The following is a 13,918-nucleotide window of genomic DNA, read 5'->3' on the forward strand; positions in this document are numbered from 1 at the left end:
AATGAGAGGAATAATTATAGTGTAAAAAGACATTATATATATGTATTAATTACCTAAGGCCTCTCCTACCGACCTACCGACCTCAGACACTTTAAAAATAACATCACTCCAGTCATTGAAGCATACAATTCTGCTTCGAGAACATCTACTTGAGCTCATACTTTAGTGATTTGAGTGTCAGAGTGTTTCTTCCTTCTTGTAAGTGTTATCTTGCATAAACTCGCACCTCATAGGTTCATTTGGTCGCACGTGACTCACCTCAAAACCTAGGCAGAATCAAAAGAAATAAGATAGGAAAGGATAGGATAGGAATAAAAGGAAATTGCAACACGAGGAGCATTAAGAAATAAAAGGAAATTGTGGAAATCTAACCTTTCAAGTGATGGGAACAAAAAGAGTTCAACATTCACTTTGCTATGAATTGCGTGTGAAATTGGAAATTTATATCTGATAGGAAAAACGAATTTTAAGAAAACCACTTCATCAGGTCCACGTCCTGCGATGACCAAAATTTCAAAAAATGTGACATAAAATGAGGTATAAAGAAATCGTTTGGTAATGCTCTCGTCTCTCACTTCCTGTTTTTTTATTTTTTTTTAGTAATATATTTGGTAACCATTTATGTTTGATGACTGATTCCGTCTTATTTTTATTTTTAGTTTCTTTTGCATAATAGCTCGTGAGAGTGGAGATTCAAACCTCAATGACCTAACCGAAGATATCCGTCTTTTAACTTAGATTGATTTATTTTTATTTTTAGTTAAAATAAAATTGATTAGATATAATATAAAAAAAATATGATATATGCTTGAAAAATAAAAAATTATATTTTAATTTAAAAAATAGAAAATATTTTTTTGGTCATACAAATAAAAAAATTCAAAATATTTTTAATTGAAAAATAGATTTTTTTTTTTGTTTAAGAAAATATAATAGCTTAATCAATTTTCAAAATAATTTAATTTAATAAATGGAAAATATATATTTTTTGTTTAAAAAATATAAAAAAAAAGTAATAATTTTGATACGAATCCAACCTGGGCCGCTAATGAGAATTCAGATGATGTATGAACCAACGGACTAAATATCCACATTGCAGTTTAAGTTACATTATATTATATTTAAACGAACCACGCTCTGAAACTATATAAAAAAAGAGAGCAGAAAAAAAAAAGCTAAGTAGTTTCCAAAATTTGGCACATTTTTTTAAAACCATTTCTCAATATTTAGAAACAAATCTGGGATGAATTAGGAAACAAATCTGTTTCTACAAAAAATAACAGGAAATGGAAATGGAAATGTTGTCAAATGAGGACCTTTACGTAATGTTTTTATTTTTTAAGTAATTAGAAACAAAATTGGTGAATAAGGTTCAAACAATTTTGAGTAGGTGAGATGATATTGTTATTTAACTTTTGACTTCGATTGTTTCCAGTAAGTTAAAGTCCCAATGGTCCGATCCATTCAAAATTGCAAAGTTATGAGACAGACTTGGAAGACAATATGGGTAATACTTATAAAGTTAACGATCAAAAGGGTAAAACCCTAGTTTGAAGATCAAGTAGACAGAAGCAAAACCTCTATTTTCTTTTTAAATGCATTAATTAGTAATTAATTGGCTCCTCGTTTGGTTTCTAGAACTCGGTGGACGGGCACTCTTCTGTGAACTTTTTTTTTTTTTTAAGTTATTTTAATTTTAGAACATATTTATTTTGTGCCGAGCAAGAACTTTGATAGGGTCAAATAACTTAAAGATCGATAAAGAAGAATTTTCGTTCCTGAATACGGTTTGAAATTCGGCTGACACATTAACCATACGCTACAAAACCATGTATTGGTGAGATTATGCCCAAACTCGACCCATACGAAGATGTCTGCCCATATCTCACCGGAAAACCCTAAGAGAAATTATCCATTCGCAAGGTAATCTAAGTGTGGGGACTGATGGTTCGAAATTTTTGGTGGCCAAAATCCAAAACAAGGAAATGGAATAGGAAAGTGGTGCTACTGAGCTCCAAGAAGAAGATGAGGAGGAACCGTCCAAAGCAATGCGTTTGCCGCATTTTGAATCTCCACCAGCTCCAATCCGAGAGACCACTTGTGCTGAAACAAATAAGAGGCCTTCCAAAAAGGTAAAAGATTGACCATTTAGCTACTGATTTGGTTGAAGTTGTGTTTCATGAGGACGGTGAATTCACTGGCAACATTGAAGAAGAACAAAATTATACGGCAGCCACATCAATTGGACAAGGCACACCCTAGAGGCTACTGTTCCAGGTGTTCATAGGCCGTGGTTAACCCTGCTACAACATTACAGAAGGCGTTCGGTATTGAAGTCTGCTTGTGCAGTGCAAGAAAAGATTAGTATTGAGACTGAGCCAACCTTTTGCTAGAGTTCTTCCACTCAGGAGGATGATAGTGATGTTCAGTTTATGGAGATGCCAAGGGGAGCAAAGGAAGGCAAAATACCAAGGTCGAGCACTTGATTCAGCAGCGCCTTCTTGGCCTAGAACATGCACTGCTTTGACTCCAACGATGGCTGTTCAATCGTCTCCAAAGGAAGAAGAGAATCCTATGGTAGAGAGGACAAGCCTGACAAATGTTAAGATAGTACCAAGGCGTCAAAGAGTTGGATGTCTCGGCCAAGAAGCATATGACAAGAATTTGACAAAGTTCAGGGATTGTTAGATATTACAAGAACGTGAGTTCCAGACCAATGACCCCAAGTTGCCGATCTTTATTAGGGAGTTAATCCACAAATGTTCTATAATGTGGTGGCCACAAAGTCTGCGCATTGCACAATCTCTTTCTCTTCGCTTGTTGCTTTCTTAGCTTCTTTTCGCGTCTTAACCTCTTGTTGCAAGATTTCATTAATATTTTCCTTTTATCGGTCACTAAAACTCAACCAACATTATTCATCATCACTTTTCCACCCACTCAATTACTCAAACAGTTGGCGATGGTTCCAAACTCTTGATTACTCATGTGAGACACAATTCCTATAATACTAACGATGTCTCTGTGAATTTGAAAAATATTTTACATGTTCCTAATATTGAAAGAACTTGAATTATTGTTTTGTGAACGATAGAACATGAGGGAAGGTGATGCTCCAAGAAAGTTTTTATAGGCTGCCTTTACCAACTTCAACTAGATCTACCCAAGGCAAGCAACCAAAGAATCAAGAGCTCGCGTCTTTGAAGTCTCTAATTCAAATCACTACTACAAAATATGAAATAAACTATACTAGCTTTTAGATATTCAACAAACTTTTAGAAAACCCGTAGCCTAATGTTCGAGAGATCGATATAACCATGGTTTAAAAAAAATACATGGATTTATATACTACAATTTTTTTTGCAACTACAACATTTAATAGACTACCACTTTAGAAAAAAAGGTGCTCTAAAACCTAATGTTGCACCATGGTTATAAAAGTCATTGTCTACGAATCAAAATACTGAGATATTTTATACAAAATCATCTTGATTGGAGATATATACTAGTTACCACTGAGCTATACTCAGACATGTATTAGAGAGTTAAAAAAGTGAACAAATTATTTCAAAAAATTTTGAAAACATTTTTTTTTAAAGTTTAATTAACATAATAATTTTTAGTTTTAAAAGCTGACTTTAGATTTAGAAATTAGAAAATTAATTAATTAATTTTAGGTTGAAATTTGACAAACCCTAGCCTACAGTTGTAATTAGTCTTTGCGCGGTCACTCCTTTTAGTCCCTTTTGCAGATTTCTTCGATTTCTCCTCTTTTTCCGCTGCCGATTATTCTCTTCGCCGGTCGCCGGTCGTCTTCGCCGCGCCGAGCAGTCTTCGTCGTTCACCGTTCGCCGAGTCGCCGTTTCGCTTCGCCGTCGAGGCACCGGCTTCTTTGCCTTCGCTGTTCATCTTCGCTTAACCAGTCTCCGCCGTTCGTGTTCCCTTTTCGTGTTCGCCGACCGGTCATTCGTGCGAAGTATTTATTTTTTCTTTTTTGACTCATTTAGTGCGAAGTATTTAGCATTAATTTACATGGCATTAGTAAACCTACATAAGGTGGTGGAGAATTGAGAGGGGCTTGCACTTTGCTTACTCTATCAGTATATCTTTTGGGGCTTTGTTTAATAATATTGTTTTTCATAACACATTCTTTTGAGTTGAGTTTCTTCTTGTTTGAACCATTTATTAGTTAATGGAATGCCGTCTTAAGCATGTTTAATGTAATAAATGTGTTACTAATATTTTCAATTTTATAATTATGATTACGATTCTTTGAACGACTGGATCGAGGAATTAACATTCCCTGTTATGGCCAATGCAGAAACGGTTCTCCTGAATCAAGTCTGAATTTTGGACGTCTGCAATGGTAGAGTTTGCATCGAACTCCACCACTGTATCTACCCCCGACGCCCTCCACCCTTCGAAGCTTAAGAAGTCGGAGCCACTTGACCCTTTTGATTTGAAGGCTAACGATTACTCCTTTGCTGATTCCTTTCTAGACTACGATTCTTTGAACGACTGGATCGAGGAATTAACATCCCCTGTTATGGTTGATGCAAAAACGGTTCTGCCTAAAGCAGAAGTTCATTTGAATCAAGCAAATGCGTCAGTGTCCAATCCAACTGTCGAAGGGCCTGCTCAGCCGGTTGTTGCCGTGTCTGTACCAGTTGTGCAGGCTAGTATTGAGGCTTCTGATAAGTCTAGGGATTTGAATGGCATAATCGAGGAAGGGATGTCTAAGGTTAGTTTGGTCACTGGGTCTGGAAGCACCGGGAACATTGATTTAGAGTGTCGAAAGGATGAGAGTGAAAGTGATGTTGAGTCTGAGGGCACAAGTTCAGCTACAACATCCAGTAGCAGTAGCCATGGCAGAGGCCGCAATGATGAAAAAGATGAAGAGGAAGAAAATTCATCGTCTTCTAGCAGCGATGACAGCAGCTGTGATGATGAAGAAGAGGAGAACAAGTTCACTATGAAAGCGGAGGGACATGGAGAAATCGGTGAGCTCGAAGAAGGTGAGATAAGGGATGTTGAAGATGAAGATGAAGAGGCTTCTACAGATCAAATGGTTGCGTGGGATGGTGATGGTGGGGACCCGGACATTGATGATGATGAAGAGGTTGGTGTTGAAGGAGGGCCGATTAGTTCAAAAAATGAGCTTAAGGTTCGTTTTATGTTTTCATCCTTGATGCTTGCTGGTAGTCTTTTGAACTTTTGAGTAATCAGATGGAGACTGTATTGGATAAGATACCCATGGTTGATGTTCCTTAACGTAATTGATTAGTAATCAATATTATTGTATTACTTCATTTTTGGCTTGTTTGCAGGTTCTTCCTCCAGTTCCTCAGGTGTATGCCACACTGCAGCCACAACACCAGATTATTCCTGTTGGAGTTGTTCTGTCAGTAAGCTCCTTAATTTTATTAGAATTATACGACAAATAATTTTCTTTTCTAATTTCATGCTCTCAATATGCAAAAAAAGTACGGTAAATAATGCTCCAATTCTTTCTCTGTCTGCCCATTACATAGTTTTTCTTGCTTATGAAACTAAATAATCTATAAGAGGTGGGTTTTTTTAAGTATTGATGTGCAATTGTACTTGGTGAGTTTAGATAAGTTCTATGTTATGTTTCTACTTTTCAGATAATTGGCAATCAAGTCATTGTAGAGGGTGTTGAGAAGCACAATCCTCTTAATGAAGGCTCTATCCTCTGGATAACTGAAACTAGATCCCCATTGGGGTTGATAGATGAAATTTTTGGACCAGTAAAATATCCTTATTATTCCGTAAGATACAATTCTGAAAGTGAAGTTCCTACTGGGATTTGTGGAGGCACTCGCGTCTCTTTTGTTCTGGAGTTTGCCGATTATATTCTCAACAACAAAGACCTGTACAAGAAAGGGTATGATGCATCTGGAGTGAATGATGAAGAGGTGTCAGATGATGATGAGTTTTCAGATGATGAGAAAGAGCTTGAGTTCAAGAAAATGCAGAGGTTGGCTAAGAGGTCTACGAATAACAATCAGAAAAATGGGAATGGAAACAACACTAGAAAGAAGAAAAACTCTGGTCAAGCCCGGAAATTTGGTCAGCGTACATATCAGAATGCAAAGATACCCAATGAGTCCAGAAATTACGGTGAGCCCACACCCCAGCAAGCAATGATGACTGAGGGCAGCAAATTTGTTCAGCACACACCCCAGCAAGCAAAGATGGATATGGTTCAGCCATCTTCCAATCAAAACCAGCACAATGGCCCTCCTTATGCTCCATTTGTATATCATGGTGGTTGTCCAAACCCTTCAGCAGCAGAGCAATGTTTTATCAATGGAAGTGGTGTTATTCCATCCTTTCCACCAACGTACAGCCCCTGCTTTACCCCAGCAATGAATGGAATTAGGCCAACTGAAATGCCATTTCACCTTCAACAGCAACAGAATCCATTCTTTCCCAACGCCCTTCCAATGAATGGTATGCCATGGCTATTACAGAATCCTGCCCAGCAAGTGCCTCAAATGCCTATGATGAATACCTTTGGAGGAGCGGCATATCCACAGGGGCTCATAGGTACATCACCCAGCCTACCAAATCCTTTGACAAGTGTCGGGACACAAGGAATCCATTCTGGTGGACTACAGTTTGGACAGAATCAAAACTTGCAGCCTCCTCCCCCCCTTGCCATCCCAGGAAGCATGGAAGCAACACAGCTATTCAATCCAGCCAACTCGCACCCACTTGGAGCCTTTCCAGGAAACGTAGCACCACCACAATTCAACCCTGACTCATCTTCAAGTCAGGGAAGGAAATCTCATGGTCGAGGAGGGGGATCCCATTTTAGAGGTAGAAGAGGTCGGCGACAAACAAGATGAACATTTAATTGTTCCCTCTTTGTGCTAAGAGGGATCCATAGGTTGGTAGCATATGTGAAATTACTGCATTTTTATTTAGATCTGTCATGTAAATCCTTCCACCATCCTAGGTTGGATGAGAATACAAAATGCTAGATTAGTCGTTAGATTATAATGCTGAAGTTTGTATTTCAACCATTTTAGAAGGGTTTTTTATTTTTTTTAATTTTAATTTTTATCATTGGTGCTGTCATATCTGCATATTACTGAATCAAACATTAATGATCAACCATACTGCAAGAAATTAAAGAAAGGGAGTTGCTGAAGCTACGGAGTTGCAAATAATTGGATTGAAAATTTCAAAATCGATAGATAAAATAGTTTCCTATCCAAAAAAAGATAGATAAAATAGTTGAATGCAAATAGAACAATAATGGGTATTCAAGTTTGAAAAAATGTAAGTGGGAGAAGCCTTGAGCTTTTGCATTTCTTGTGAAGTCAATGCAGGTCTGGCTGCTGCAATCTGAGAAACAGCATGTCTCTTACCCAAAAACCACACGAAGTGCAACCCTTACAAGTAGGCGAACGAGTACAGCCTCTGTAAACCTCGCAACTTGCTCTTCATCATCATCCCAGGTTATTCTAAGCAATAGAAAATATTTATCGTTCTTTAGTGTACATGTATGCAGCTACAACATCAAACCTAGAACAAAAACCACAAATAGCCACACATGAAAGTGTAATAAGTTTATATGTTGATGCATTAGACTGACAATTTTGACTTTACAAGCGCTCCATTTATGTAATTCTTTGCATACTGCAAGAAACACCTGGAGCTAAACAGTGCAAGAAACTTATCTTCTTGATTTAACTCCACGAGAAAGGAAGACCGGTCTTATTTTATATTTTCCTAATTGAAAAATTCAGTACATTTCATCCTTTGACGACAGTGGGATCTCATCTTATATTTCCTCTGGTTCTTTCATTGAGTTCCAAGTACAACACCATCTAGTAGATAATTCATTGAACTGTCCTGTATTTTATAAAGTTCTGTTTTCCAATAACAGAGTTTTAATTTGACTGCGTCATAAGTAAAGGCTTGCAAGTCTAGTCATTGTTCTGAAATCTAAATGTTGTTGCCTGTAGATGGACTCCTTATGGAAATTCTTAGTGGATAATTTGTAGGCAGCCTAGGAATAAGAGTGTACTGAATAGAGGTATAAGAAATATTGTTAAGACTCAGATTTTAATTTTCATGCATTTATTTCATTTTCAGTTTCTTCAATTTATGCACTCTTTATAATTTCTTGAGGACTAGATTATCCACCCCCTACTGCCTTTCACTGTTTCATTCATGCTCTATTCCTCAAGTTCTTTGATCCAGCGTCGGTTTCACTGTTTACTTCTCGAGGTTATGGTTATGACTCCTATTTTTGGTGGTATGATGCTATTTTGGATCCTTTATTGAAATACTTCATATGTTTTTCTTCAAACTTTGTTAAATTTTTTAGTGTCCTACCCAGTTGGCTTCTTTGCAGAAAACTTCTTATGAGATGCACGGTTTTATCCTCTGATGTGCTGATTTTCTTTCCTTCAGTTTTCTACTTGTTCTGCAATCCTCCCGCTCAATCCGTGTCTCATCTTAATTGATCATGGCCATTTCTAGGTTCCAAACTTGGAAGCATGCTCTTGAGGCAATGGAATCTCAAAAGAAGCCGCATGTGGTTTGTGGTTTTGATAATGTGTTACTTATTATACTGCAAATAAACTTAGTCTTGATTCATAGTTTATCCGTGAGACGATTATGTGTTGCTTTTTTTTAAGCAGGACGCCAACTCATTTTTATATATCTCGATGATTTCACTATTGTTTTTCAACTTCGTTGTTTCTGGCGTTGGGGTTAGAATTGTTACTTTTGTTATTTGTTTCCTGAAGGTAATTTGAATTTTGGTAATGATCACTCAATAAATTATAATTCACGAAATTCCCTTTCCACGAGAACTAATAGAGATTATGCTGAACTTATGCAGGTGATGAAAACTTCGTGTCAAGAGTCACTTTAAAAGACCTACCTTCAAGGCCAGCATTACGACGCCAAATGCTTCAATCTCAATGCTTCGAGTCTCAAATACCGTCTTTCTACTTTCGATGATTAGGCTCCACACCCGTAACGACACAACGTGTGGAGTTGATGCTAACAAGACACATTCTAATTCGTTGTTTGTTTGTCCATCAAAAGGTATTTTTTGTGCATAGCTTTTGATCCTCAGCCTTTACTTTTACTTTTGTCGGTGTCTATGTTTGGTTTGGTTTGATTTGGTTTTAGAGCTGTTGTGAGAGTCACGAAAGAATTCCACTTTTTGAAAACAAATTTCACACCTTCATCATGACACCCACCTCACCACTTCCCCTTTTCCCTCCACCACACACTCAAATTCTCAATCATTCAAAACTCCAAAACTCAACTAATCCAAATCTATACTCTTTCAAACAACACCCAAAATCAAATAAACAAATCCTATTATTTGTAGTTATTTCCTTATCATGGTTCTGATAAGATATTCAACTCATCATTCGTCTAGATGGAACAAATTCAATCATCAATGCTCTATGGGATAGGAGCTACTAAATCTCTATTCTTAGGATGCTTTTTAACTTTTTCTTTTTTTTTTTTTAATATAAAAATCTAAAGTAGTTGAAATCATGCTGGTTTGAATTTAGAAGGGTGTTTAGAGTAAGGGTTTCGCTTGAGAAGCCGAATCGAAAAAGGGTTTGTGAAATTGGTTTTTATTTGGTCTTTTAGGTTTCAGAAGCAACACATTTAATCGGCGAAGTTTGCAAAATAGTTATAAATAGAGCTTAAGTGGACTGTTTTAAGTTGACCTCAACTCTACTTGGTAAAATATGTTAATTTAATACGATCCCTCTCTTCTCCTTCCTCCTCCTTTGGTAAACTGCCATCATCGCCCTTCTCCTCTATCGTCACTGCTCGTTGCCACTAAACCTATAGTAAAAGAACAAACAAAAAAGAAACAAATAGATGAAGCCTTCCTATTCCAATTCCAACTGGTTCGAAACACCTTCAGCACCGACAACAACAATTTAGTTGCAACAAGCAACTGAGATGAGAGAAGATAATAAGAGGGAAAATGAAAGGAAATGTCACCTCATAGTCCAATAATCCAGAACTATTTTACAAACCTCAGGAATTAGAGATCAAGGACTAGAGACTAAAGCATCGTATATGAAATTTCAAGGACTAAATAGAAATCAAACACATACCCTTTCGATTTTAATTTGTGTATATATATATATATATAACAAAGTCTCCTAAGTCAAATGTACTAAACAAAGAAAAAGTTGGAAAAGAAGAAACAGTCAAATGATTAAACATCACTACAAGGCATGCGAGAGAGAGCACATAGTTGATGAGTAAAAGAAAAAGGAGTCCCTAAGGCTCGTCAGCAGTCAAGGTTGCATGCGAGAGCTGCTTTAGCCATTCAAATGTTCTACGATGTGACACCCTCCTCTCCTCTCCTTCCTTTGCCTTTTTTTCCTTTTCCTTTTCCTTTTGAAAATTGCGACTGCTGCTCCTTACAGGCGCCGCCGGGATTGCCTCGACGGATCTTTTGCAGCTCACCACACCCAGAAACGACCCGGTACCGGTTGGTTTCGGCACCGCCGTGGCCATGGTGTTGGTGGTGCGAGTTTTGAGATCGTGAAGTTCCATTACTCCTGGCGTTCCGAGAAGACCGAGCCGGAAAAAGTGCCACCGGGAGCGGGAGGAGCTTCGACACCGGCTCCGGTGACTGGAAGTTGAGAAGGATCTGATTTGGGGCGTGGGACTTGGGTGGGAGTGGAAAACGTTGTTCTTCTCAGCTCTTGCTTTTGAGCTGCTCGTCGTTGGAATGGAAATTGAGTTGTTGCTAATGCTGGAACATCTGAAAATTAAATTGGGAATCAACTCAAATATGTTTTATGTGACACATAATAATGTTTATAAGTACACGTTACAAAGCCATCACCAACTTAATTCAACAGTAATAAAAATTTGCAACGAATTCAAACATGTTTCAAACTAAAAAGTGAAAAATATACCGACAAGATTGAAAAAAAAACTAGAGGTGAAAATTCGTACTCATGACCTCTTAGTCAAAAACACGTGTTAATTACTATTGAGCTAAGTTGGGGCGGGATACAAACTAAAACTAATCTTAAAGCATATGAATAAACAACACCATCAAATAGAAATTATCAATGTAACAAAAATGGTTAAAATAAATAATAAAACAGAGCAGAAAATATTGGAAGGCTTGCCTGGAATAATGGCTCGTAGAAGTGCTGCTACTCCGGCTGCTGCTGCTGAACCTCAACACATTATGATCCATAGACTCCGATCTGAACCACAAATTTCTCCCTAAATTATTATTATTATTATTCAAACCATTTTCAGAGCTACTGAAGGAGAGTCGTCCAAATGGGAGCATATGGCCTTGGAAGAACACCTCCTCCGCCGCGCACATCGCCGGCGCCACCGCCGGCCGGTGCTTGAAATCGAACCCTTCATCATCATCATCTTGATCAGCTATTTGGACGGCTGTAATGATGGGATTTTGCTCCTCTTTTACAGGAAGGTCGCAGAAAGATAATTCTTCTTCTTCTTCGTTAAAGCTTCTGGCCATCTCCTCTCAAATGGAAATTTGTTTGAAAATAACAGAGCAGGATATATAAAATGATCATATATATATTATATTATATTTATTTATAATGTGAATGAAGAGAGAGAGAGATAAAAAGTGAAACCAAACTATGATGAGAGAGAGAGACAAAGAAGAATAATAAATATGGCCAAAGTGGACATCAAGGGTCTAATCAATATCTCTGTGTGGACTATTATTTTTAAATTATTGTTAACAAATACTACATTTATTATTATTATTATTATTATTATGGTAAGAAAGAAAATTAAATTTATATTTTTCGATTTGACTTGATCATAAATTTCGATGTAGTGGGTTATCGAATAAAAAATTCATAACAAATATTTAAATTAATAGGTAGATTTTTTTGTCCTTTTTTAAATAAGTTAAAATTATTAGTATTAATATTATATCTATATTAATGATATTTGTCATGTAAATTTTGATTTTCTCTCATGTTGATGTTACATTAAATGCCAATTTTATTGTTGACGTGTCCAAGAAAATTTAATAACTTGGATTTAACGAATAATTTCTTTTAGTCGCACAATCAACCATTTAATTTACTATAAAGAAAAGTATATTTGGAGTTTATTGGGAAGGTTAATGTATATTTTTAGTCCTTTGGTTAAAATTTAATAGATGTTTTGTCAAAACGAGTATAATTCAACAATAAAAAATATATATTTTTTTCTTTTCGAACCTTAACTACTAAATTATGTCCAAGGGGTGGTCGTTGATACCCTAAAAAGTGATTTAAGGAATTATCAAATATCTGACAAGTTTTTTTTTTCTTTCTTTCCTTTTATTTTCTGAGAAATGACGAATTATCTTTTATTTACTGAGAAATGAAGAGTTATATGTTAATATATGAAGTAAGCTCTATTATGGGCAATATATAATAGGGTGTATAATGTCAAATTAGAGGAAAGATGGGAGCTTCTGATCAAATAAATTTTAGCCTCATTTGATAACTATTTTATTTTCTATTTTCTATTTTTAAAAGCTAAACTTAGAAATATTTACTTTCATCTGGTGTTCTTTCTTTTATTATATAGTTTTTATAAACATTTTTAAAATATAGTCCAATTTTAAAAAAAAGTTCAAAAACTTTAAACTTGACTAATAATTCAAATATATTTTAAGAGGGATGAAAACTTACTAATAAAATTATATAAAAACAAGCCTAACTTTTGTAAAAATAAAAAATAAAATAGTTATTAAAAAGGACTCTAAATAAAAAATTTGTGGTAATTCAATTTGGAGTATAACACAATGGATAATCATCCATTGAATTTAAATCATTTCTTTTAGGGTGCCACTACAAAAAAAACTAGTCATATTAGATTTTTCCCTTTTTCTTCTTTCTTTTTTTTTTTTTTGCTTTTTCTTTTAATTATATCAACGAATGTCTAAATTAGCTTGTCCACCTCAATACAATCTAATTTCATAGGACAATTGTCAGCTACTACTGCATTTAGCTGTAAAAAAAATTGTCAGCAGTAATTGATATATATTTCTAACTAAGAGATCGACATCCCCTTGTACTAAAATAAAAGAAAAAGATGTAATTTAACCTTAGCGGAAAAGGTAAGACAAGATTCGACCCAACAATGAACGGAAAAAAACCTTAGGGTATGAATTGAGTTAAAAAGTAGAGAAAACCCTCATTTTTACAACTTTGGAGGGTTTGGAAAACGCAATGATGGAGAGGGTGGGCTCTTTAGCCGGCCAAAGGCAACTCGTTGGAGAAACGCAGCCCCTTTTGGTGCTCTTCTCTAGCATATGCATCATTAAAGGAAACAAAAAGAAGAAGAAAAAAAAATTAAATTTGGTCCTCTCTTTGCCTTTCTTTATAACTTTCTTCTGTGGCTATGCTTCAATATTAGTCATTGAATGCTGAGAAAGACAACATATTTTTTTGGTATGTGATAGAAAAGGCCATGGTTTCTAATTTGACAACAAAGAGGGAGGCTCTTTTGATCAGTGGCTCAAGTTTCATTCATTCGGTGGAGAAATAATAAAAAGGGGAAATTTTGGCATGGGGTTGGTTGGTCTTGGCCGGGCCTTTTAATGAATTCCAATGATGGTGTTCAATTAGGAATTTTGGTGTTTGATGGGTATATAATATATGTATATACATGCACACGATATACGTTCGAATGTGTTAAATGTTGCTTTCTTGGGTCACTTTTAACGTCGTGATTTGTCATCTTCGAATATTGAGTCTGTTTCGTCTTTATATTTTATAATGTGTGTCAATTATATTCGGTTAAGTTGCAAATTTAGTTCTTGAATCTTGGGAAGGTTCCGTTTTGGACCCTAAATTTTTGGTTTTGATTCTAATAAGTTTGGTGGTGGGTGATTGTA

General features: G+C 36.0%; 2 protein-coding genes across 10 annotated transcripts; one reads left to right on the plus strand and one right to left on the minus strand.

Annotated features, from left to right (window-relative positions):
• The first annotated feature begins 3,703 nt into the window (after positions 1-3,703).
• LOC111017890 (uncharacterized) lies at positions 3,704-10,587 on the plus strand. 9 transcript variants are annotated; one of them, XR_015789319.1, is made up of 8 exons: positions 3,704-3,973; positions 4,319-5,161; positions 5,325-5,402; positions 5,643-6,910; positions 7,347-8,572; positions 8,676-8,783; positions 8,879-9,087; positions 10,449-10,587. XR_015789319.1 is itself a non-coding variant. In XM_022293778.2 (5 exons), exons 2-4 carry the CDS (start codon positions 4,361-4,363, stop codon positions 6,867-6,869), a joined length of 2,106 nt encoding a protein of 701 aa, XP_022149470.1. In that variant the 5' UTR covers positions 3,704-3,973; positions 4,319-4,360; the 3' UTR covers positions 6,870-6,910; positions 7,347-8,663. The 9 variants fall into 9 exon arrangements, 2 of the variants coding, with proteins under 2 accessions (XP_022149470.1, XP_087976916.1); XR_015789320.1 differs by having other exon boundaries at positions 7,347-7,484; positions 8,515-8,572; positions 8,676-9,087; XR_015789322.1 differs by lacking the exon at positions 8,676-8,783 and having other exon boundaries at positions 7,347-7,484; positions 8,515-8,572.
• Positions 10,115-13,389, minus strand: LOC111017891 (uncharacterized). The gene is made up of 2 exons (XM_022293780.2): positions 11,166-13,389; positions 10,115-10,789 (listed from the first exon to the last, which is right to left on the minus strand). Exons 1-2 carry the CDS (start codon positions 11,528-11,530, stop codon positions 10,300-10,302), a joined length of 855 nt encoding a protein of 284 aa, XP_022149472.1. The 5' UTR covers positions 11,531-13,389; the 3' UTR covers positions 10,115-10,299.
• Positions 13,390-13,918: the final 529 nt, after the last annotated feature.

Source organism: Momordica charantia (genome assembly GCF_013281855.1).
Source record: "Momordica charantia cultivar OHB3-1 chromosome 2 unlocalized genomic scaffold, Mcharantia_2.0 BLBB01000002.1, whole genome shotgun sequence".
NCBI lineage: Eukaryota > Viridiplantae > Streptophyta > Magnoliopsida > Cucurbitales > Cucurbitaceae > Momordica > Momordica charantia.